We start from the raw sequence: 25,266 nt of genomic DNA, 5'->3' as shown, positions 1-25,266 counted from the left end.
ATCTGGAAAATACAGACTTCAAGATAAAGTTGATGTTATATCAACAGCAAGTCCAAAAGACAACGAATAGCAAATGTGAAAGTGATACCAAGAAAGTAGAATTAAACTGAGTGTTGTTGTTTCAAAAGTGATTTGGGATAGCTGCCAAAAATGAATTGAAAATATATCTGAAAAGAGTGGAACAGTCCAGAATAAATCTTTATCAGTATCGGTATGTCTGGAATAGAAAAGGCTGCAATGACCATGGAAAGTAATAAAGATGTAATTAGTAATAAAAATATTTTTAAAATCAGGGATAATATCTCTGAAAAGTCCAGAATAACCACTCATTTCTGTAAAACGGCTCAAAAGTCTGGATTGAGAATCATATATCCCACTGTATAGTTAATAATCGATCGCCTCCAGCAGGTGGAGCTCGTGAGCTGCTTGCTTACGCGATGATGAAACGCAAAGAAGAGAGAAATCCACATTCCTGCTTGACTAAACATTAAGCAAACGTTAATATGAGACTAGAGTTAGATTAAGAAAGGGGTCAGGAGGACCATCGTGGGATCCATGTTCACTGTCAGGTGCTTTTGGCGGACACAGGCAAAGCATTTGGTCTTTCCTCCAGCTGTGAGAGACGGGATCAAGTCAAACAACAGGTATGTGTAGATATTGTTTACATACGGGTTAGAGCCTAATAACTGTCAGTATGTAGTTCATATTTACATACGGGTAACAGCCTAATTACTGTCAGTAGCTAGTCAATATTGTTATCATCACCATCGGTTATGAAGTCTGATTGTGAGAGTTTTTACGTTAAAGAGGAGAGACATCTTGCTGTCACGTCTCCCCGTGTGTTTGGTCTTTGCGCCAGCTGCTGAGGTGAGACGTCATTATGGAGCCCACCGCGTTTGTTGGCGTGACCCTTCGTTGCGATCAAGCGTTGTGATTGGCCAGGAGCTTGCGCGAAAATGAATGAAGCCATATTGTATATATTTGACACTGAAAGAATAGCACAGTTAAAATTTAATGTGAATGATCCTCCCAGTGTGATTGCAACTGTTTTAACACCAGAGAGGAGAAAACATCTTTATGTCTCTTGAACATATATGGGACACGTGCCTGTCATCTGTATGCTCTGCTTTCTTATTATACGTATGTTTCGTTTAAGGATGTCTACCTCAGCTCACCCAGTGGCCGCAGTGTGTCAGGTGACAGCCACGCCGGACAAAGAGGCCAACTTCTCTGCCTGTAAACAGCTGGTGGAGGACGCCAGGCAGGGAGGGGCCTGCATGGCGTTCCTGCCAGAGGGCTTCGACTACATAGGATCCAGTCGAGAGGAGACGCTGTCGCTGTCTGAGAGCTTGGCAGGTGACGCAATTTCACGATACACTAAGCTGGCCAGGTAGGTTTCTATTTAGGGTATTCTGTTCTCCACATACTTGACATTGTGGGTGGGATGGACCACAGTGAAAAGACATTTGGCCGGTTTGTGTTGTGTTTGATGTGTAAATGGGTTGTGAACGATGAGGCTAAAGATGTTTTCATCTGATCTTCCTCCAGGAGTTTGGAGTTGTGGCTGTCCCTTGGGGGATTTCATGAACGAGGACCCAACTGGGAGACTGACCAACGAATCTACAATAGTCACATCATCATAAACGATAAGGGTACCAACTATATTTACAACAGTTTCTTTACTTTCTTACTGTGGCTATCAATCCAGGTTTTTCACCACACTGTCCTCACACACACGGCCACATTGTTCACTTCTCCCCCAGGTGATATCGTCTCAGTCTACAGAAAGTCACATTTGTTTGATGTGGAGCTGCCAGAGAGGGACGTATCTCTTAAAGAAAGTGCCTTCACCATTCCCGGACCCTCACTCATGCCTCCAGTCCAAACCCCCATCGGAAAGGTATCATTTCATAAGACGATAACGGCCAAGGTTCTCATAGAAACCAGTCTGTAACCTCTTTGAGAGAAGATGATGTAATCTACGCTGTTGCTGAAGCTCCGGCTTTGTTGTCACAGGTGGGCATGGGTATCTGCTATGATCTAAGATTTCCAGAGTTATCATTGGCTCTGCGGAGGCACGGCGCTGAGATCCTGACCTTCCCATCAGCCTTCACTGTACCAACGGGGGCGGCTCATTGGGAGGTAGGATCAATCAACACAGAATTATTTTAACGCAGGCTGAACCCAACACTTTAACTTGTTCGCCTGTTAAGTATACATTCCTGAAGCAGTGGATGTAGCTTTAAATGTCTCTTATTATTCACAGGTGTTACTCCGAGCACGGGCCATAGAGACGCAGTGCTTCGTCCTGGCAGCAGCGCAGGTCGGCTGGCACCACGAGAAGCGCTCGTCGTACGGCCACGCCCTGTTGGTGGATCCCTGGGGGGAGGTCCTGGGTGACTGTGGGGGGGAGAGACCTGGTGTGACCCTGGTAGAGATCAACCTGGAGAAAGTCAGCAGCACCAGGAGGAACTTGCCAGTCCACCAGCACCGCAGAGACGCTGGCTTCTACCACAGCCTGGAGCAGAGCTGAACACAAAAGTCAACATATAGAAGACAACACACATAAGAAAACATCTGAGCAATTAATTTAACTTTCATTAATTAATAAAGTGTTTATATCTAATGAAGATGTCAGAGTTACGGTAGCCAAGTGAGTCAACGTGGCTGTAAATGACGTTGCTCCCTTTGATCGCTAGATGGCACTGTTGGGCAGTAAGAATGTGGGAAAGAGACGCGTGTTTGATGTGTCATTGTTACGGTCTCAAGCTAAAATCATTCCCATGTTAATCATTTACTCATATTCATCAACCTGTGACGTCATGGAGTGGATTATATATTTTTCTTGGGATTTTACTAAAGTTTTGATTCTAAAAGACCTTGCTTTGTTTCTTGTGTTGGTCGTGTAGATAAATAAAGTGTCGTACATTTGCCTATGAAATATCTTATTTTGTGTGTATCAATAAACGTACTTTTCCCCAATATGTACATACTGAAATTCGAACCAAACAGTGGTTGGATGAAGCACATTCATGTGCTTCACATGTAACTTCCAAACAGTAGAAGATCTCTGCAAACTACTTATTGCTGTTTTTGTAGCTGTATTTTCATGTCGTCTAGTTTAGGTATAGTCTATTATTTATTGTATTGATTATTCTTGATTTTAATATAACTTTTTTTTAATGGTAGACGTTTGATGATGAGTCTGATCAATAATTGACGTTATTTTGCTCGGAGCTGCCTGCTGCAGGGATGGAAGCGGCCTCGGAGACCGGAAGTGAACGTCACTGACACAGGAATGGGACTGAGGGAAGCAAACATGATGATGATGATGATGATGGTGAGGAGGAGAACGCTGAGTCCATCCGTGTAGTAGAAGGAACGTCCCGGTTTCAGTTTTGGAAGACGATGAACTGCAGTGTCCAAGCTGGAATTGAGGCATCGGGAAGGTGAGTTAGATGTATGTACCCCTGCGTTCCCCTCGGCCGGTGGCTGTGTGTTAAAGAGAATGGAGGTGTGTGTGCGTGCTTCACCAGCCGAGGCCATCCATCCATCCTATAATGTCGCTTTCCAAATGTATGAACTCACTGCTTCTGAGCTCTCTCTCTCCCCCGGTGTTGTAGCTCCGTTTTCGGCGCCGTGCAGGCCGACGCACCTGACTTTTAACATCCAGCAGCACAACCCGCCACTAGCTTGTGTGCTAATCCCAATATGTTTTATTGCTCGTTTTGTTGCCGCATTCAGATGGACTCTTGCCCCTTTTCCTGCCAATTCAAGTAAAACGACACGACACAACCAGACGCATACAAACAGACAATTTTGTGCGTTTTTATGGAGTTTATCACCGTAAATTTGCACATGTAACGTTAGCTTGTGTGGGTACATAGACAGAAGCTAGTCACTGTCCTTTTGAAGATGGAATCTGACTGGAGTTCTTCGTTGCAAAATTCAGAATTATAGTTGATTCAATTTAATAGAACATTTTATACTGTTCATATGGCGACATAATAAGGATTCGTATATTCTCTACTAAACTTTTAGTTCCATTCAATTCTTAATTCTCACACTGCTCCTTTATTTCACAACCTTTGTTACAAATTGATATCATTTAAGAACCGGGCAATATATCAGCAAATAATGTTCTTGTATATTTTCTTTGTCAGTGTGTTTTGCTGGAGTCGCTGTAAAACCTTAATTTTCAGCACTGCTTATTTCACAAAATCAAAATCTTGAAATTCTACGGATCGTTGCAATTTTATTGATCAATATCATGCATTCATGTAAACAACAAATGACGTCACTATTGGTCAGGCTGTGGACTTACTTGGTTTGAATGGATTTAATTATTTTCTAGACTAGATTTTTCAAGCAGGGGTGCTGAGTCTGACCTGTGTGACTCATTGCTTATTAAGGACGAGATCATGATGTGTTTTAATGGAGAAATGTCCTCTGGTTGTTGCCATATTACTTTGCTCCATTTCACTCCGCTGCAGTTATTATTCTAGACGCTCCGTGTTTCCTAGATATATCTGATTCTCTGTGATAAGGTATTGCTGCGTACATGTATGATTCATGATTGGCTGTCTGTCCCCTTAGAGACAGAGGCTGAGGCTGAGTGACACGTGGCCGGTCCATGGCAGCAGGCGGGTCAAACCAAAGGCAGAGCAGAGCAGCTTTTCCTTATTTGATTAGGTATCGCTGTTCATTTAATCAGCTAGGGCTGAGGGTGTGAAATGTGTTTGGCCTTGGTTTCATTATGCCTGACCCAATAGTCTCATTCAAAGCAGTTATGTCCACTTGTTTACCTGCTTCCTCCCCTAATGTCACACTAGGGATGTCACAATTTGAGTCCTTATAGTGAGTGAGTATGAGAAACAACTGCTTTTTCACGCTTATTTATTATGTAAGAAACATTGTTGGCAGATTATTTATTTTGAAAGGCAGATATTGCATAATTTTTTTGTTTTGGCGTCAGAATATCTCTTATATAAGGGAATTAACATTTATCATTTTAATTCTAATGCTAATTTATAAACTTCCCTGCTAAGGAAAAAATGTGCTTCCCAACATGCAGAGTGTTGTGTTACATGTTCTCTCTGTAACTAATATTAGTTGTGCCACTTTAGACAGTAAAGTGGCACATGAACCAACCTGCTGATGAGGAGGAAGTTGGTCACATGCAGTCCAGCAGTCGGACAAATGCTTTTGGATTTAGTCATGTCACCATCTTGACTTTCATTTCTCATATTCTTAGATCCTGATCTTTCCTCCTCCAACATGAGAAAGTGTCCATCTGCATTTTGTAAACTTAGCAACTTCCTCAGTTTCTTCACTCAGGCCGTCTGCTAGTTAACTAGTGCTTACAGACTGAAGACACAAATATTCAGTCGACAATTTATTTCAAATATTTGTCCCCACGTACATTATATTACATTACACATAGATGTACGAGTGTTATAACAGCCTCTCACTCTGTACACACTTATACATATAAGACATCTAGGGTGCAGCTATCAAGTATTTTTGTATTGATTAATATTTGTATAATCTTTATTAATTGACCTAATGACCTAATCATGTGGAATGGACTGAAATTCATTTATTCATCTTATTTAAAGTCTTAATGAACACACATAATGCCACATATTACACGTGCACAGAGATGTTGTTGGATTCAGGGTGTGATCACTCAGTTTGACATGACGACATGATGCTACAGCATGTCTTTTAGTGTGTTGCCTGTGTGTTGTTGAATGCTGCGTGTTGTGTGGACGAAGATGTGGATGTTTTGAACCAAACCGATCCATATATTGACCACCTGCCGCCTTTTGAAGGATCCATGCCAACCCATTGGCACGCATCAATTGTGTGGAGGAGGTGTGAGCGTGTCGGTTTGATGGAGAGATAAGAGGGCAAATTGCTGAGTCACTTCCAGCAACAGTCGTCTAGGCAACACCTCCATAGTGACCAGCGGGCACAAGATAAAGGTCTAACCGGCTCAACCACTGCTGCTGTTGAGTAACAGCGGCAGATCCTGTGCCGTTTTGTTCACTCAATGTTGACTATGCTGCTCTTATCAACACACACACACACACACACACACACACACACACACACACACACACACACACACACACACACACACACGTGCCTCCCTCCCTCCCTCCCTCTGATCTGCAGCCTTGTCCTCAGATGCAGGAATGTAATCTGATACACAGGGTAGTAGTTCTGTAGTACTTGCTGCACTCCAGCTTTACCGTCATGGGCTAATTATTGCTTTGACTTGTGAGTAATGGAAGGAATGAAAGGGGGAAGAACCAACTCATCTGGAGAATGGCAGCTGCCGTGGGAGAAATGATGACGACGAGCTTTATTACAGCAAATCATCTCCAACAGACTGACTGTGACTGAGCACAGCACACCTGATATTTGATCTGCAGTGACTGTGGAAACCCTAATTGTGCAGCTTTGGGTGTGACTGAACACATTCTCCCCCTCTAACTTGTCCTAGTTAGAAGTGATGCTGCACAGACTCGTGTGCACTTTTTGTTTTCTCCCAGATTTGCCTCCAAAGCTTCATTTTTCATATCTCTTAAAAGTGATGAAGCAGATGATCAGCGTCCAAAGAGTGTCAGGCTTTGTTTTGGTTTTTATATTCCGGCTGAGAACAAAATCCTGATGATTCATTTGAGAGTAACTGGAGGACAAACAGCCCAGCGTGAGATCGCCTCCATGCTCTCTGCAAACCAGCTGAATTGAATTTCCTGGACGCATTGATCTGGCTCAAAGGGGAGAGGTCGGTGTCTCATGCTGAGGGATTGTGATTGTTGGCCGCAGGCGAGTTTCTCTCCCCCCCCCGCGACTTTAAACCCTCTGCTTCCACGGCCATTTGGTCATATGGCCCAGGAGAGAACACTGCCACTGTGTTCCCGTCATCACATCCGAGTGTCTCTGACTCTTCCTCCGCTCTCTTTATGACTCTGTGACTCATCGCCTCGCTGGCCTGATGACCCTTTAAATCTCTCCTGTCCATCTTTATACGTTGTGCCCGGGCGGGAGCAGAGCTGTGAATCCATTGCGGTCTTCAGCTTTGCCACAGGGGGGCGCTGTTTGACAGAGGATGATGCTCACTGTGGTCGTAGAGCATTATTTACATTCTCTGAGGGGAGGAGGTGTTTTTATTCTAATCCGTTTATAAATACACCTCCAGCCTGTGCAGCCATCAGACACGTGATCGCTTTATCACCGCTGATCTCTGACATTAAACACTGAAACATTCTCAGTTGGGTGAAAGTAAACAAACACGAGGTCACTAACTGTGTGTGTATGTATGTGAGACGCATGAGGGAATGACTGACACAGATTGAGAAGTCATGATTAGTCGGCGGTGGCTAAGAGTCTCTTGCGAGTGTGTGAAGTCCTCATTCACAGTTTGATTGACGTCCGTCTGAAATCCACAACAAAGGGCCGAGTGTGTTCCTCTCGCTTCACACGGCCGCGGTTTATCTCCGGTCCGGTCGGGATGAGTGAGCTGCTTTCATCTGCCTCATTGCTGACAGGGATCATCACTATCATCATCATCATCATTGCCATCCTCCTCATCCTCCTCGCGCTTCTCCTTTCCCCGTTTCAGTTGCTTGACAGTCCACCTCCATCGTCCCTGCCATGTTTTCCGTTATCCTCCCATCATCCCACCCTCTTGCTGTCGTTCCTGTCAAAATGTCTCTCACCTCCAGAGGGGGAGTTGAACATGACAACAGGCCGCTCATCCCTGTCTGTACGTGTTTCTTTGATTGAGGCCCACTTCATCCCTGGTCTGTCTGTTGCGCGCCGGCGGCCAGGCTCGGCCGTGTAGACGCACCCGACACGGTGTGACCCTCTCCATCACTCCCCCCCTCCCTCCCCTCCCCCTCTCCCTCCCTGTCACCCAGGGCACCGGCACGTTGCTAAATGGAGTCGGAGCAGCTGTACCACAGGGGTTACTGCAGGAACAGCTACAACAGCATCGCCAGTGCCAGCAGCGACGAGGAGCTGCTGGATGGAGCCGGCGTCGTCATGGACTTCCACACAACAGAGGACGACAACCTGCTGGATGGGGACGCTGCCTCCCCAGGTAGGGAGCACGGAATGCCTCCAGCCACTCCCCCTCCCCCTCCCCACCGCTCCATTGTTCCCCAAGTCTACCACCCCACCACCCGTCTTTAGAGTTTCCCCACCTGTGTTCCCCACCAGGCTCCACGTCCTCCGCCCTCCATACAGTGACGAGTCTTCATCCGTGGCAATCCGTTGGGAAATGACTTCTGCTTTGATTGTGTGTGTAGCCCCACCGCTGTTTTGTGTGTGTGTGTGTGTGGTGCCGCCTGATTGCTATCTTGTAGTGCCATCGCTCAGTTGTCCGTCTGAAACCCATCAGCTTCTGTCCACGCCGCTCCCGTCTCATCCCGCCTCGCTTCCTGTCAGCACCCACATCCTCCATGATCCCTGCTCCCATTTCTGTTACCATGGAAGAGCTCGGAATGTATTACTTCATTTATCTATAATTATATGTTGATATAGATTGCTGAAGTCACTTTTGGTATTTCTATCCCCCTCAATCCAATTTTCTCAAATCAATCTCTTTGTTCATTCAAAGTTGTTTTCGTGGCTCTCTTGGTCCTCCGTGCTTTGCTTCTGACCTCACCACTTCCACCCACCTTCTTGACCCTGGTGACCTCTTTAACGTCCTCGCTTCCTGTTTCCTGCACACTTCTTTACTGTGCAGTTGTCCTGTGGTCTTTGTCCCGTCTTTGGATAGTTAAACATATTCCCGCTTCGTTCTCATCGTACTTCTCTGTCGTTTTGCACTAGTTTGTTTTCTTGTGAGTTTTGATGAACAATCAGACCCTCAATTTTCTACGGTATCACGTCCCATCAATCCAGGGCCGTCACGCGTTTCTCATTCATCCCTCTGAAGAACTGGATAATTGACAGTCTGATGCCGGGCTCTGTTCTTCTGTCAACATCTGATCTGCTGCTTCCTGTCTGCTCTCTGTCGTCTGAGTAAATATGTTGGCTCCCTCCCGCTGCCCTGCATGTTAACTTATATGTTGATATAGATTGCTGAAGTCACTTTTGGTATTTCTATCCCCCTCAATCCAATTTTCTCAAATCAATCTCTTTGTTCATTCAAAGTTGTGACGTAAGATGAAGTCACGACATGTTCTCCTTAATTGTGTTTGCTGAGATGGAGGGTTTGTTTTTCTGCAAGTAAACTGGATAATTGGGACTAAATTTTAATTCACTTATTTACTTGGTTTGCACGTGATATTTGACAGTTGAAGTCAGATTTGTGTAGAATCAAATTGTTTATACCGGCAGGGGGCGGTGATTCTGAGCACGAGTGTGTTCAGTAATAAGCTGTAAGCAGCTGTGTTACAGTGAACACCTGTAACTCTGGAGCAACGTTTCATGCAAAGTCATAGGAAAGTTTCTGTGTGTAGCAAAGTGAAGCAGGGATACATTATTAAAGAGGAGGCTGTGCTGAGGGCCAGGCCATTCAGGAAAACACACACACACACACACACATACATACACACACACACACACACCCGACGGAGCTAACAAAACAATACAGGCGACCGAATGGACGGAGGTGGGATCATGTGTGTGTGAGAATCGGTTCACATTTCAGTCTCTATGTGATTAGTTTCTTATTGTTTTCCTCGGAAATTAGACCGTTTGGAAAATGTGGCTCCAACAGGTCAGAGCACAGAGCAGCTTCCTTTCATAGAAGCGTCACTAAGGCACCTCCAGACACTACAGGTGGCTTTAAATGAGAGGAAATCAAATAAAAAATTAAAATAGTAACCATCAGCCAGTGTCTTTGAACGCGTCCGTCCCGTTTGTTGACAACAGCATTCCAGGGAAGCACATTGGCCACATGCTGACAAACTAGCAATGTCTGCCATTGCCATTGCCCCCAACTCCGTGCTATTTATACACAAGGCCGTGAAGGGGGGTGGCCTCACAGGAAGCCCCGTCGCTCCGTCCTCTGGAACGTTGTGGGTGCTCGGCCAGCATGCAAGCTGCCTTCAGTCGCTGGGAAGTTTGAAGGAGGAGCACTTTGGAATTCTCTGCTCCTCAAATGGACTCAGATCTGTGATGTTTGTGTCACACTCGATCACTGGGACACTTTGAGGTGTTTGTTTCCGTCTCCAATGGGACCACAACCACACAGCTGAGAGGTAGGAGGTTGTGTATGCGTTTGCGTGTCTGTGTGTGTGTGTTATTGTCTAGTTTGGTTGTAGTAAACAGAGTTATTATGTGAAATGTCAGGCTGTCATTGTGGAAGCATGGGAACACCCGCATCTGACTTAGCTCGCTTTGTTTCACACACTAACACAAGATTACTCTGCGGTCACGAGGATCCAGGTGCAGCGGCTGTTTGATGAAGAGGAAGAGAAGGTTTCCCGCTGATATTCCTCTGCTCGTATTTGCCTGTGTGCAGATGCGATGAGGCAGCCAGATGATAACTGTCACATGGGCTCATGTCCTGCCTGGAGACTGAACGATAAGACCAGTGTCATGTCAGTCACTTGTTGAATGAACCTTCCCAAAGTGCAGACGTTGAATGAAATCATGGCCGCAGTAACACCTTAAAGCAAATTCACATGTTTTTGTGCTGGAAAAACACATGGAGTCAAACGTTAGTGGCCCCTTAAATGTATGAAACACCACTTAGAACAACAACAACAATTATTTAAATCAATATTGGAGCAGAAGCATGTAGAGCATTGAAGGTGTCACTGACTATGAAAGGTTTAAGGGGCTGTAAAGGTTTAAACTTAAGGAATTCTGTGCCCTAAACCTCTTAACCATTTCTTTCAGTCAGTTAAGAGCCAATGTTTGATCGTGTTAAAGTTTTTACCAAACAGTAGATTATTGTCTGAGTATAGGAAAGGACCAACAAGTCTCTATAGGCTGTGTCAGTGCTATTTACGAGCTGCAACTTCTTCATCCTCCTTCTTTAACCCCTCCCTCAGTCGTTCCGAGTGGACTGTTCCATTTTAGCTCACAACCCCCACAAACACACACACACATACATCCACCCCTAACCCGACACTGTGGTCTCTCCCATATAGGCAGGTCTGACTACTCTCCCATAGCAACCAAGCAGGTCTGTGTGATCGCCTTTCTCTGTGTGTGTGTGCCTGTGTGTGATGACATCATCAGCCCAGTCAGCTGCTGCTGCAGAGAAAGGGAAGGGAGGGTGTGGGAGAGAGCACTGTGCAATCACACACACACACAGACACACAGACACACACACACTTTTCCTTTCAAATGCGCACTCTCTCACCACACAGCCGTGCTTGTCTCTCTCTGTGGTAAACATGGCAGCGGTAGCAGTGACTGACACTCGCGCAGCACCGAGTGAGCACAGCCTAGCTTAGCCTAGCCACAGCTCAGCACCTCAGCCGTCAACATGGAGGAGGACGCGTCGGCCGACCCCTATTTGCCCTACGACGGGGGAGGGGACACCATACCCCTGCAGGAGATTCCTAAAAGAGGTACGCCACGTCTTCCTCTCATTCTCTCCTTCCTCCAGCTTCTCTGATCACCGAGCCCTCCCTCCTCCTCCTCCTCCTCCCTGTCGTTGGCCCATATGGCAGGCAGACATGAAGCAGGTTCAGCAAACGCTAAGCCGCTGCTCTGCTGGGGAAGCGTGGAAATGGGAGAACCCTTGTGGCTTAGGAGCTGCCATTACGCTTAACTGTTATCTGGCGGGCGATTGTTATGTGACCGTTCACCTCTTTGTTGATGAGTAGATGGTTAACCAGTGGTGTGTGTGTGCGTGTGTGTGCTTACTGGAGAGAATGTGATAAGGAACGAGGTGATTTAAGGTGCGAGCATTCGATATGAGGCCTTTAGTGGTGACAGAAAGCACCACAGGCTTCCATTTTAATCCCTTAAAAGAGAAGCGACATCCAGCAGCAACACAAGTCACACATGCCCTTCCAGATGTGTTCCGATCTTGGCCACCGGACGTCACCCCACGTCGCCCGCAAAGAGGTCCCCGAGGTGGCAGTGCGAGATTCTGCTGCCACCCCACACTGCGTCCTTGTTTGCTCATTTCTGCGTCAGTCGTCCGGGCCTTGTTAGACGGACGGCAAGCAAATGCAAGCAAAGGCAAAAAAAGCCCCCTGCTGAGTTGAGGAAGGATCTGATTAAGACGTGAGGTCCGTGAGGTCCATTCCTAGAAGTCCCATATTCAATCATCTGTCCTGTGTGTGATGACTTCATACACACGCTCAAAATACCTCTCATTCTTTTGCCATCGCTCCCCAGGTCTTTACCCTCTCTCCTAACACACCAAGGGTATCTTGGTTCCTAGAAATGCCATGAAGCGTGAACTAGTAGAGGCGGGTCCCAGTCACACAGGACTCAATCTGACCTGAACTTCCCTCATCTTCAATGAATTTCCCCCACATCAGTCTCTGCGCAGCTTGGGACATTCCAACCAACGCATCCGTCTAGCGGGTGTCAGCCAGCTGGGCTCCTGCGGCCGCCATGAGGTCGCAGGGGTCAGTGTGTAACGGTCACATGTCGGCCGAGTAAACCCTCCATGTAATCCCATTAGTAAGGCGGTAGTGGAGCAGGTCTAACATTGGGGAATGCAGACTCTAACCCTTCCTCATCACCTGGATGTTTCTCCCTCCAGGAGCCTCCTTACGAGCGCACGGGTGGGTTCAAGCGGCGTCCAGATTATGTTTGCAGCTAGCAAATGTTGTCTTAAAGCAGATGGCGAGTCATCGTGCTGATCCTCGAGGGAAGGGAAAGGGAAATGAAACCTAGAGTGCACTCCGTTGAATCTGTGCGTCGATGCAGATGTGCCCAGCGAACCGTTGCACAGTGATGCTGGCACACCGCCCCTTACTTCTGTTTCTACGGCGTCCCTCTCCTAATTTGACTGATGATGGGTGACAGCGGCTCAGCAGCATCGGGAGGGCTAGGTGATCTCACCGGCCCAATCGGGGAAGCTGAGAATGGTCCCTACTAGAGATTCCAGATCTCTCTTCTCACTCGTTAATTTTTCTGTGGCTCAGATCCAGTTGGCTGCACGCTACCCAAAATCTCTCCATCTTATGAATGCTTCCGGATTGGAATGGGGTGTCCTATAAGCTATTGTCCAGGCACAGACTCTCAGGGCAACTGCCCCCTTTGCAGGCCGACTACAAAGCTTGTAAATAGTAGAAACATTCCAGCCGTGTTAAAGATTAACAGTAAATACCTATTGCGTTCTTTGGTTCCTGGGAATCAAGGGACTACACTTGTTCATTCATTCATTTATTCATTCTTTGGGATACTTTGTGTAACAGAAGTCTTGGCTCAAAAGGAAAGAGACCGTTTTGGCCCCAGCCTTACCCATGAATACCCGATATTTTGAGAAGGTGTCTGTCAACCATACCGGGAGAACTTTACCCGAAAGTAAAGAGTAAGGAGTGTAACTCCGGGATTTATCTCCCCTAGAAACAGTCACGAAAAACCAGGAGACTCTCACGTCAAATTGATTCACATTGTAACCGTGTTGTAGCACAGTGCTTCATGTGACGCAGGGAAGCACATTCCAAAACCCTGAACTTCTGTATCGAATCGCTGTTGTCATCTCATCTCATCACACCTCCTACCCTCCCCAAACACACACACACACACACACACACACACACACACACACACACACACACACACACACACACACACAACTATCCTAACTGCAGCTGTCAATCAAAATGTTTCCAGTACTAGTGTCGGTCTACCTCTTTCTCCCTCGTTTCTGCCTCATTGTCTCTCGGCTACATCCACAGCGCCATCCCAGACTCACACACGTCTCACATTTTCCCTCATAAGCAAAGCTGCTATCGAGCAAGTTGGGTTCCACCGTCGCTCTCGCCCTCTCCACGGGTGACAAAGCACCCCGGCTTTGTTTACACTCAGGATGTTGATACATTTTCTGAGTTCAGCGTTTAGCCTGCTGTGTCACTTGCTTGGCACCGTTTCATCCCGACACAGAGATCGCACTCGGAAACAAATTTTATAACCACAGCTGTTCCTTTCGTTCCGCATTAAGAGCCACTTTGGCAGGATGCCAGGAGGTTTGTTTGTATTGTGAATGTGACCTCGGCTCGACCTCGTGGTTTTTTGCAACTCTTCGGGGTGTCGAGTCATCAAACCGCGGCTGCGAGTGGCTCCCGTCATGAATCAGTTTGGAATGTTGCGATGGCAGCCCTTTTCTTCTTTTACGTCTTCCCCTCAGGCCTACACACTAATTTTACTACACATTTTTCTTATAGTTCTCATCTTGTTCAGAGCAGATTAAGCTTTAGTGCCAAAGATAACATCAGACGTAATTATATAAACAGGAAAGAGAAACATGTTCTTGTGCTGCATCATAAAGGATTTCTTGTAGTCACAGGCTTCCCCTAATTTTTTTTAAAATACCTAAAGCACTAGGAGTTTTGTGTGTGAGTGTGTGTTGTGTGAGACAGTGCAGCCTTTGTGTTCTAGTTCTGTTGAATGATGAAGTTCCACATATTTGTGTGGCCGCTTGTAGGAGGCTCAGCGATTCGGCTTGTAATGTCAGAGCGAGCGACTGTCCCACATTCACCCAAAGCAATCTGTACGTCATGCCGATGGAAGAAAATGGCGTCGGTGTCCAGTTGATAACATAGATGGAAGCCCCTAAGTCAGTGTGTGTGTGTGTGTGTGTGTGTGTGTGTGTGTGTGTGTGTGTGTGTGTGTGTGTGTGTGTGTGTGTGTGTGTGTGTGTGCGTGCGTGTGTGCTGATGCGAGTCCTCGTGCAGTGTGTTCTGAATCTGTGCATCCAACTGTAAGTCATCAGACGCAGCAGCTGATTCCAGACATTGTGTATGTTTGTCTATTTTTAGCTCAATCATCTAAGGACGTTTGTTTGGGTTAATGGTGAATGCACGTGAACGGTCGTGTTCCTCGGCCTGTAGGTTGTTGCTGCTGGTGTTTAATCGTTGTGACACCTACAGGACAGCAGTCTGAAGGCCAGGATGCAAACATTCCTCCGTCTTTTAGGAATACGATCCGTTTTGCCTTCTTATTCAGTGTATCAAGGAGTATGTGAGCTTTTAGTCATAAACATGACCTTTGTTTTCTCTCTCTCTCTCTCCTTCCCAGGGTCTAACTACGCCATGTCTAACGGGGGCGGGGCACCCAGCAGCTCCACACACCTGTTGGACTTCCTAGAGGAGCCCATCCCGGGTGTGGGGACGTACGATGACTTCCACACCATCGACTGGGTCCGCGAGAAGTGCAAGGACCGCGAGCGGCACAGAAAGGTGAGGACACAAAGTCGCACAACCTAAACACAAAAACGCTACACGCAAAGGCCGCTGAGCTTTCACGTCCTTCAGCTCGATTCCCAGAGGTGTTGGTGGATTCCTCGACACAAAGACTTTAGAATTTGAATATCTATGTGTGTCTTTATGTGGCTTTATGAACTTCTCAAACCTGCTGCACAGGAATGATGGTGATCCAACATCCTGTTTGAGTTCCAGTGAATCAGCCCTCAGTCTAAAGTACAAACAAACATGATAACGTTTAATTTGTGTCTAATCCTGTGTGTGTGTGTGTGTGTGTGTGTGTGTGTGTGTGTGTGTGTGTGTGTGTGTGTGTGTGTGTGTGTGTGTGTGTGTTCAGATTAACAGCAAGAAAAAGGAGTCGGCATGGGAGTTCACCAAGAGTCTGTACGACGCCTGGTCTGGGTGGCTGGTGGTCACGCTCACAGGCTTGGCCTCAGGTAACACACACACACACAGTCTCTTATCTCATCTGCTGGTGACACACTTTGCTCAGGCAGCTCACACTGTTTCTGTCTCCCTCTTTGTTTTCTGCTGTAACTTTATAAACCCTTGCTGCATGACTCTGGCCTCTCACGTGTTCATTTATGGTTATTATGTCTCCAAAAGAAAGAAAAACCCCGTAGAGCCCAGCCAACAATCCCTTCACCCCAAATGGTTAAATCCTAGATCCTGAGGTTCCAGCTTCAGACATTTATACATTTTTAATGCAGTCAGGCCGTAATGATTTCAAAGGCCGCCTGCTTAATGACTTTGAGGTTTCGAGCGCTCGGTAGCCCCCCCCTCACTTTTCTGCTCTTCCTCGCCTTCACTTTTCCTCGCGCTTCCCTTGCCAGGTGCTTTGGCTGGCCTGATTGACATTGCTGCCGATTGGATGAATGACCTGAAGGAGGGCGTGTGTCTCAGCGCCATGTGGTTCAACCACGAGCAGTGCTGCTGGACGTCCAATGAGACCACCTTTGCTGAGAGGGACAAGTGTCCTCAGTGGAAGAGCTGGGCTGAGCTAATACTGGGGCAGGCTGAGGTACACTAACATGCTGCCACCTACCAACACTAACACATTTCCTCTCGCTAACTCAAGTGTTGACTCTTGTTCGCGGGCTTTTCATCACATCTCCCCTCTTCCTCGCCTCTCTGCAGGGCCCAGGATCATACATCATGAACTACTTCATGTACATCTACTGGGCTCTGTCCTTCGCCTTCCTGGCGGTCTGTCTGGTCAAGGTGTTTGCTCCCTACGCCTGTGGCTCAGGGATCCCTGAGGTGAGGATGATGATGAGTCGAAACTTTAAAGACCCTGAATTAAAAATGTTCTGTCACTGCTGTAACCACCTTGAGAGTGGACGCAGTATGGCGTCACACCTACAGGTGCTCCTTTATTGTTCGGATGTGCAGCAGGCAGTCTGGGTTTGCTGTGAAAAGCCATCCATGCTGTGAGCTTCCAGAACCTTCCCTTTTGTTGCTATGGGAACAGTGTCTGACTTTTAGCCTGCTGATGATCATTGCAGCACTTAATGACTAAAGTAATACCAGCACTTCTGACGGCTTCTCCTCCCCCTTCTTCCTCTCCTCAGATCAAGACCATCCTGAGTGGGTTCATCATCCGGGGCTACTTGGGCAAATGGACCCTGATGATCAAAACCATCACCTTGGTGTTGGCCGTGGCGTCCGGCCTCAGCCTGGGGAAGGAGGGCCCCCTGGTGCACGTGGCCTGCTGCTGTGGGAACATCTTCTCCTACCTCTTCCCCAAGTACAGCAAGAACGAGGCCAAGAAGCGAGAGGTGAGGGTTCAGCGCTCATGTAGATCAACGTACAGGCAGACAACCGCCACACAAGTGCTTTGGTTTGAGGTGCGTTTGTTTTATCGGCACAGGTTCTCTCTGCTGCGTCTGCGGCCGGGGTGTCGGTGGCTTTTGGGGCACCAATAGGCGGAGTGCTCTTCAGTCTGGAGGAGGTACAGCAGCTTTAACTACACATTCACAACAAAGGAACTAACGCATCATCTTCATCATCAAAATGGATTCATGTTTCTTCCTCTCCAGGTGAGCTACTACTTCCCTCTGAAGACACTGTGGCGCTCCTTCTTTGCCGCCCTGGTGGCGGCTTTCGTCCTGCGCTCCATTAACCCCTTTGGTAACAGCCGCCTGGTGCTGTTTTACGTGGAGTACCACACACCTTGGTACCTGTTTGAGCTCATCCCCTTCATCCTTTTGGGAGTCTTCGGCGGTCTGTGGGGCGCCTTCTTCATCCGAGCCAACATCGCCTGGTGCAGACGCCGCAAGTCGACACGCTTTGGTAAGAAAGAAATGAAAAGCCTGCATGGCTTTAAATGAGGAAATAAAGGATTCAGGCAGCTCAAGTCATCTTTTTTGATTTGAGCATTATGGAACAATGAGAAACAATAATGAGTGTGAGGGCATGAACATTTGATGCGTCTTTTAGGCATCATTGCATATATAAAGTAACTACAATTAAAACGGCCCTCGTTTTTATACCTTGGCTTTACACTTCAAACCGATAATCTATTTTTTTAGCTCAGCAAATTAAAGCTTCTGTGTCGTGTTCCTGCACTCAGGCAAGTACCCGGTCTTGGAGGTGATCCTGGTGGCGGCCATCACAGCTGTGGTCGCCTTCCCCAACCCGTACACGCGGCAGAACACCAGCGAGCTGATAAAGGAGCTGTTCACAGACTGTGGACCTCTGGAGTCGTCCCAGCTCTGCCAGTACCGGAGCCAGATGAACGGCAGCAAGGCCTTCACCGACAACCCCAACCGACCGGCGGGGCCTGGGGTCTACGCCGCCATGTGGCAGCTCTGCCTGGCGCTCATCTTTAAAATCATCATGACTATATTCACCTTTGGACTCAAGGTAAAGTGGGACACCCTGGAATGAACACAAAAGGACATTTTCACCAATTTCTACGTAGTAAAGCCAGAGTCCTGTCTCTCCTCAGGTACCTGCAGGCTTGTTCATCCCCAGCATGGCCATCGGCGCCATCGCAGGGCGGATCGTCGGCATCGCGGTGGAGCAGCTGGCGTATTACCACCACGACTGGTTCCTGTTCAAGGAGTGGTGTGAGGTGGGGGCCGACTGCATCACCCCGGGCCTCTACGCCATGGTGGGCGCCGCCGCCTGTCTGGGTGAGTAAACGGATACCGCAACGCCTTTCATTCCCATCCTGGTAAAAGTGCTGCAGCTTACCGTCTGCGTCCTCCCCGTGCAGGCGGCGTGACCCGTATGACCGTCTCCCTGGTGGTCATCGTGTTTGAGCTGACGGGCGGGTTGGAGTACATCGTCCCCCTGATGGCCGCCGTCATGACCAGCAAATGGGTGGGCGACGCGTTCGGCCGCGAGGGAATCTACGAGGCTCACATCCGCCTCAACGGCTACCCCTTCTTGGACGCCAAGGAGGAGTTCACGCACATCACCTTGGCCCGGGAGGTGATGAGGCCGCGGCGCAGCGACCCCCCGCTGGCCGTGCTCACACAGGATGACCTGACGGTGGAGGACCTGCAGGCGGTCATCAATGAGACCAGTTTTAATGGTTTCCCCGTGATCGTGTCCAAGGAGTCCCAGAGGTTGGTGGGCTTTGCTCTGCGCAGGGACATCACCATCGCTATAGGTAACGCTCACTACAGACTCCCCCCTGCACATTGTCTCTGTTTGTTAAAGTCTATAAACGGTAACGCCTCGCCTCTCCGCCCCCTCACAGAAAACGCACGACGCAAGCAGGAAGGCATCATGCTGAACTCCAGGGTGTACTTCACCCAGCACGCCCCCACCCTGCCCGCCGACAGCCCCCGGCCCCTCAAGCTGCGCTCCATCCTGGACATGAGCCCCTTCACCGTCACCGACCACACCCCCATGGAGATCGTGGTGGACATCTTCAGGAAGCTGGGGCTGCGCCAGTGCCTGGTCACACACAACGGGTAAGTAGGAACTGGAAAAAACGCACGAGAAGACAGAATGAAGGAGAAGAGGAGGAGGAGGATCCTTCTGCTTCTTCTCCTCCTTCGTCCCGTCGTTAACGTCTCGCTAACATGTTTGAGGTTGACGTAACGCACAACCACATGTACACACACCGTGGTGTTACATGGACCATCAGCTCTCTGGAGTCACACCCCCCCCCCACCCTCACCCTCTCATAATCTGCATGGCCTGGCCTTAACCTCCAGCAACCACCGACTGTTCTGCCTGTTACCTAGTTGTCATGGTAGCGGCTCAGCCTCTTGTTGCACAATCGACACGGCCAGCGCGCTGAAAACAGGAAGCAGCGACGCGTGTGTAGAGATTCTGTAGGATGTTTTTCAGATAACGGGGTTGTTGATGTTACAGTTGGACAAAGAGCTGCGCAGTGATGTCTTTATGATTTAAATGTTTGTTTATTGTGTTTGGATTGACATCTTGCCATTGATTGCTTTACCCCAAGTTTAATATAATTTACTCACTGCTCTCAACATCACCAGTTCCATTTGTGTTAAGCTTTTATTGTGTTGACTGCTAACTGCACACATTTAGTTTTGATATTAATTTAATCTGCATTTTTGAGTTCTCTCCTGTTGTGTGCGCGCGTGTGTGTGCGTGTGTGCGTGTGTGTGCTGCTCTCTCTCTCTCCCTCTCTCTTGTAGCGTTTATTTGAGGCGGTTGTCTGAGTAACGGGTGTGTGTTGCAGGATTGTGTTGGGCATCATCACAAAGAAGAATATATTAGAACATCTGGAGGAGCTCAAGCAGAACTCGGAGCCCCTGGTGACTAGCCCCGCCCCTTTACTCATGTGACACCTCTCCCTTTCACGCCTGCCTCTTAGGCTCCGCCTCTTAGGGGGAAGGGAAAAGGGGGGGCGGGGGGGTTTAGTGCATGAAACTTGGTGTGGAGAAACTGCTGACAGTTCCCGGTTAAACACATTACTCCTTCCTGTTTTTCTTTGCCCCTCTCCACTTATTTGTCTGTGGGTTGTTTTGGTGTGGATTGACCCCTTTATCGTAGACAAAACACCTCCATCTTCATCGCTGGCAGCTTTTGGAGTCATTAGAATTAAAAGGGAACTGTCACACTCATGGCTCCTGTAGATCCCCACAGCTCAGCTTTTGCATCATCTGCATAAACTCTCTGCTGAAGAAGACTTTAGGTTCTTCTCCCCTGAGTATTTACAGTAAACATTTAGCTATGTAACCTCTCTGCATGTCCCCTCCTCTCCCCTGCTGCAGTTATGTAAACATCCCTGCCCTCATCTAACATTAGTCTGTCATTACATTTGGACATTTAAGCCACTTCCCCTTTCTTCTATAATGACATAAATTAACAGTTATTTTCTCCTGTTTTTGTTTTGAAAACCCTCCCGTGTCGGTCGCACCGTTTCGGCCTGCGGCTCCACAGATCGACGACTTCTGAGCGGTCGGCATTACGACTTGGCGAGTAGCGAGCCGCCTTGGGCCGCCTCTGTTTCTTAATCTGTAGCGGGGTGGTATGGATTATTTTAGGGGGAGACTTGATAGCGACTCTAGCGATATGATTCATTCCCATGATTCCTCCCGGCAGCTTCCATCTGTAGTGATAACGAGTGCTGTGGTGGTTGATGCCAGTAGATTTGGGTAGTGTGTGTGTGTGGAGATACCTGTTACCTGGATGAAGCAGTCGCCGCTCCCGTGCTTTGATCTGCCGATGTTTCCTCTGAGCCAGCGGTGTCCCGGGTTTCCACTCCACTGGGACTGAAGGTGGCAAAAAAAAACAAGATTGTTTTTGTGATCACGTAGATGCATAGAGCACAGAAACTGTTGCCGTAGAAACACATTTGTATATAACTGCTGAGAAGGATTAGATTGGTTTTGATCTCAAAGGAATCAAAATTGAGGGCTAATTTCTACATCAGGTCCAGATTAAGAGCAGCAACTCTACATCCACCAATCTCACACACACAACGCTGGCTCACGGGGGAACATCGCCTTCACCCACAGACCCCTGCATTAGATCCGATCCGATCTGATCCTGGTCTCCCCCCCCGAGTGCCTCAGCCTCTATGACCGCCTTCTGTTTGGCGGCGAGGACGGTCACAGATCTGATCCGTGTGGAGACCTCACCGGTGTTTCACGCCTCCTGCTGCTCTGTAGCCGTAGCACTAATCCCTGCCCTCTCCCACAGGTCACCTCTACTCTGCTCACCTCAGGCCTGGGTTCAAAGGGTTCTGCTCTTCTCTGGCTTTAGTCGCTCCGCATTTGACTTCCAGGGTGCAAATAGAGTAAAAACATGGACTCTGACAAATCTGACAGTGTTAAACAAAGCATGTGTGAACTCTTTGGACCCAGCTCTGTTCTGTTCCAGCTCTGTAGCAGACAAACATCTCAGCACTTCACTCCTTTTAGATGCTCCTCTACACCTTCAGCTCACACTGCATTACAGCTGATTCCAAGAGCACAGCAAGTAGCAGCACCATATGGTTCATCCCCAAATGTTTGATTGTGCGATCAAAGCCCCCTTTCGTCTCCACGCCGTTCTGCCTACGCTGTGCTCTTGAATCAGCAGGAATGCTCCTCTTGACTGACTGGGGTTTCTAGCAACTTCCTTCCTGGTTCAAATCCCAGGCTTGTCTACGCGCGGGGTAGATAAGGCGAATCACTTTACAGTAGAAGGAGAGGAAGAGGAGGCAGATCTGTCAGAGGCTGAAATCAATTGGTAAATCTCTGGATAAAGTATGAATCCACACGTTTGGGCCTTTAAATCATCTGACAGCGATGTCTCCTCTTCTCCCCATTTGATGTCCTTTCTCTGGTTTATTGTTTTGTCCACTGCTTCCCATTTCCCTGCAGGATTCTGCTCTTTCTCTGGATCGGTCCGTCTAAACAGCAGAGGGCAGAACGACTCAAATGCCACCCTGGGGGGGGGGGGTTCATGGGTGTCATTTGACGTGCTTCCATCCCTTCTCCCTTAGTTACTCTACTTCCTCAGGGACTCCCTTCCTCATCGTTTTGTTGGTACAGCATCGCTGTGCCGCCTTCAGGTTCACCCTAAGTGCAGAAAACGCATAAATTCCTTGTCAAATTTAAAACCCTTTGATTTCATGCTTACCAGCAAAAAGATGAGGTTTTTAACTCCTTCACCCCAGCAGAACCCCCCCCCCCCTCTCACTGACCTTATCCTTCTTCCTCTCACTCTCTTCCTGCCCTGTGTCTCCCCCTGCAGGCGGCTTCTTGGTATTGTCACAAAAAAAGATATCCTGCGCCACATGGCTCAAATGGCAGACCTAGACCCCGAGTCCATCATGTTCAACTGATCCGCTCCTTCCAGGACGGCCGAGCAGCGGGAGACGACAGCGAGGAGGAGGTGCGCCTTCTGGACGGCTCCAATCTCTGACATTCGGACCCCATTTTCCTTAGTTGTTAGACCCTTAAACCTCGCCTACTGCCTGTGGCCCCCCAGAGACTTAAGAGACTTGCAGTGCCCCCTAGTGGCCACCAGAGGCAAGAGACACTGACGAGGACTCAAGAGGTCAGGGGATGAAGGCACACACATGAGGATTGCACTTTTCTCACACACGCAAATACACACACACACACTTTCAGACATCAAATACATGCATGCTGTATTGTACAAACACATACTCACACACACTCTCCCTTACCTAAAAACACACACCTACACACACATACACACCTGCACTCTTCATGTGCCTCCTCCTTATCCACGTCTCTGCTGAGGCTGCGATGGATTGGCTTGGCTGGGGTCAAAGGTCAGAATGATCCGCCGGGTTGCGATGAGGGACCTTCAGGCGCCTCCAGGCTCTCGTTCCTGTTTGAGAAAAAACAAAAAAACACTTTTCTTCACCCACACGTGCTGACACATGCGACCATCCGTCCTACAGTAAAGCATTGTTTACCTGTGAATTAAGTGTGTGTGAGCATATGTGTGTGTGTGTGTGTGTGTGTGTGTTCCTAGCGCCTCTACATTCCAGCCAGGTTACCATGGCAACTCAGAAGACGACATCATGGCAGGATGGCTGATCCCTGGCTACAAGTCTGTCTAAAAGAGATGGCTTTTATGTGCGAGTGTGTGTGTGAGAGAGAGAGAGAGAGACAGAGAGACACACACATAGGTGGCTGCTGTTTAAAAAGGCTGAAGGCAAAATTGTGAAAAAATAAGGGTATGTGTGTGAGTTAATTTCTGAGCCAGCTTCAGGTGTGTGTGTGCGCGCATGTGTGTGTCAGATGAGAACCGGCACCAAGCGGCGACTGGAGTGAAGGCCGGTGGAGTAAAAGGAGAAGAAAAAAAAGGCAAAAGTGTCAAGGTTAAGTTTGTCTGTGTACTCTGTTACTCCTTAAACTATTAACTATTGCTACGACTTTTAGACTTATTGATCTTCTATAATCGATTAACTTTTTACGCCTTGAAACAAAAACAGGACTGGAAAATCTGCGTTGTTTTAAGTGAATCTGTTCAAGTTGTCGCTAGAGGAGGAAGATGACGGTGACGCCACACAGTGACTTTGTGATTTTACTTTACCACTTTTTCTTTTGCTAAAATGTGCAAATTTACATCCTGCGTTTTCAACCAATAATCATAGTCCCTCATGTAATCGGAGGAATGAGACGCGAATCATCTCCGCTCTGAGCTCTAACATTTACTGCTCATGATGTGGATCAGTTTAACCCTCCGTGCGTCTATGGCAACGCGATTCGATTGATGTTTCCCACTGAAAATCCACATATCAGAAATGTAAAGAGGGTTTGTTTTAACTTGCAGGACGTGCCAGATGGGTGGTGTCAGGTGGAATTTTAAAAACTGGAAAGTGGCAGAAAGCTTTTACTCATCTCAATTTTTAATCTAGGACTTTATGAAGCACTTTATAATAAATTGAATCCTTTATAAATCCGTCTCGGGCAACAACATCTCAGTAACGTCCCCCAGAACCATACAAATACCAATCGATCGGACAGCACTATTGATTAGACAGATACGTCTGCATACAGATTGTGGTTACATCATCGCTCACTTATTACACCGCTCTGGTTTCGCCGCAGCTGCCAAGTGCCTGCTGTTGGATTTTGGATTTTGCGTCGCGGGGGGGGGCAGAGTGTGTGTGCTTGTGTGAGAGGGGTCGAATTCATCCTGTGCACATCTCGGAGAGCGCCACCTTTGTTCACCAGTGGTGTTGCCTAACATTGTATTTCATACTGATCTCGATGTTTTCTCCTTTCTTTTTTTATTTATGGGTCGTGTCGATAGAGTTGTGCATTATTATGAAGAATTTTATGTATGATTACATTGTTTGATTGTACATTTAAAACAAAATACGTAAAGATTAAATTTTGTTTTGAATTAAAATGGAAAAATGTTGCACAGCTGAGTGACTTCTTGTGTAAATGATTTCTTACAAACCAGTTTTCTGTTAGCGAATCCTTGAATATGTGAAGTAACGGGGAGTAAATACAGAAATACTCAACGACACAGGACCTCAGAATATTGAGGTCAAACATATTCACTAAAAACATGGACCTCGTGTCAGAAATTCGATGGTTGTGCTATTTCCACTAATATCTCCAGAACTATGAAAAATAGAAGAATTCAAGCTACTATGGGGAGAATTTCAAGGTCAAGACGTCCGAAGTCAAATTAACTCAAATACATGTTTTCAGCAAGTTAAGAGAGAAATGTGTGGACTTAGTGGTTTGTGCTCTCCGAGTATTTACCATCATCTGCTTGCTTACCTGCTGGTGGAGCTGATGATGACGTCTCTAACCATAGATGCGATGGTGGCTTTGGTCTCGTCCCGTCTATCTACTCCAAGAAAAGAGGGAGGAAGAAAGGAACCGAAGAGGAAAGACAGAAAGAACACTTTAGGGGTGGATGATGTAAAGACTATAGTTTAAAATCGTTGTGTCACTGAGCTGAAACATATGAAGGACACCACATT

General features: G+C 47.6%; 2 protein-coding genes across 8 annotated transcripts; both read left to right on the top strand.

Moving 5' to 3' along the window:
- Positions 1-414: 414 nt before the first annotated feature.
- On the top strand, positions 415-2,876 carry nit1 (nitrilase 1). The gene is made up of 6 exons (XM_076162578.1): positions 415-644; positions 1,157-1,390; positions 1,549-1,652; positions 1,764-1,900; positions 2,017-2,142; positions 2,267-2,876. Exons 1-6 carry the CDS (start codon positions 556-558, stop codon positions 2,531-2,533), a joined length of 957 nt encoding a protein of 318 aa, XP_076018693.1. The 5' UTR covers positions 415-555; the 3' UTR covers positions 2,534-2,876.
- A 415-nt stretch (positions 2,877-3,291) lies between these two features.
- On the top strand, positions 3,292-24,694 carry clcn3 (chloride channel 3). 7 transcript variants are annotated; one of them, XM_076162466.1, is made up of 15 exons: positions 3,292-3,449; positions 7,932-8,113; positions 15,181-15,341; positions 15,703-15,802; positions 16,199-16,386; positions 16,503-16,625; positions 16,937-17,143; positions 17,236-17,316; positions 17,405-17,657; positions 17,938-18,230; positions 18,316-18,502; positions 18,586-18,984; positions 19,075-19,291; positions 20,035-20,110; positions 22,539-24,694. In XM_076162466.1, the coding sequence occupies exons 2-15, from the start codon at positions 7,951-7,953 to the stop codon at positions 22,707-22,709; spliced, it is 2,619 nt and encodes an 872-aa protein (XP_076018581.1). In that variant the 5' UTR covers positions 3,292-3,449; positions 7,932-7,950; the 3' UTR covers positions 22,710-24,694. The 7 variants fall into 7 exon arrangements, with proteins under 7 accessions (XP_076018581.1, XP_076018576.1, XP_076018580.1 ...); XM_076162463.1 differs by lacking the exons at positions 3,292-3,449; positions 7,932-8,113 and adding exons at positions 11,250-11,546; positions 20,739-20,773 and having other exon boundaries at positions 22,539-22,675; XM_076162461.1 differs by lacking the exon at positions 7,932-8,113.
- Positions 24,695-25,266: the final 572 nt, after the last annotated feature.

Source organism: Genypterus blacodes, unplaced genomic scaffold (assembly GCF_046128005.1).
Source record: "Genypterus blacodes isolate CSIRO-AG114 ecotype Tasmania unplaced genomic scaffold, CSIRO-AGI_Gbla_v1 ptg000122l_1, whole genome shotgun sequence".
Classification (NCBI taxonomy): domain Eukaryota; kingdom Metazoa; phylum Chordata; class Actinopteri; order Ophidiiformes; family Ophidiidae; genus Genypterus; species Genypterus blacodes.
This window is presented reverse-complemented; position numbering and strand designations above follow the sequence as displayed.

Bases quoted from the DNA above. Each gene is read 5' to 3' on its own strand.
- nit1 (XM_076162578.1), top strand. From the start codon at position 556: ATGTTCACTGTCAGGTGCTTTTGGCGGACACAGGCAAAGCATTTGGTC. The intron at 645-1,156 runs GTATGTGTAGAT...GTTTCGTTTAAG, and splicing joins GGGATCAAGTCAAACAACAG to GATGTCTACCTCAGCTCACC. The intron at 2,143-2,266 runs GTAGGATCAATC...TATTATTCACAG, and splicing joins CGGGGGCGGCTCATTGGGAG to GTGTTACTCCGAGCACGGGC.
- clcn3 (XM_076162466.1), top strand. From the start codon at position 7,951: ATGGAGTCGGAGCAGCTGTACCACAGGGGTTACTGCAGGAACAGCTAC. The intron at 16,626-16,936 runs GTGAGGATGATG...TCCTCTCCTCAG, and splicing joins GTGGCTCAGGGATCCCTGAG to ATCAAGACCATCCTGAGTGG. The intron at 18,503-18,585 runs GTGAGTAAACGG...CTCCCCGTGCAG, and splicing joins GGGCGCCGCCGCCTGTCTGG to GCGGCGTGACCCGTATGACC.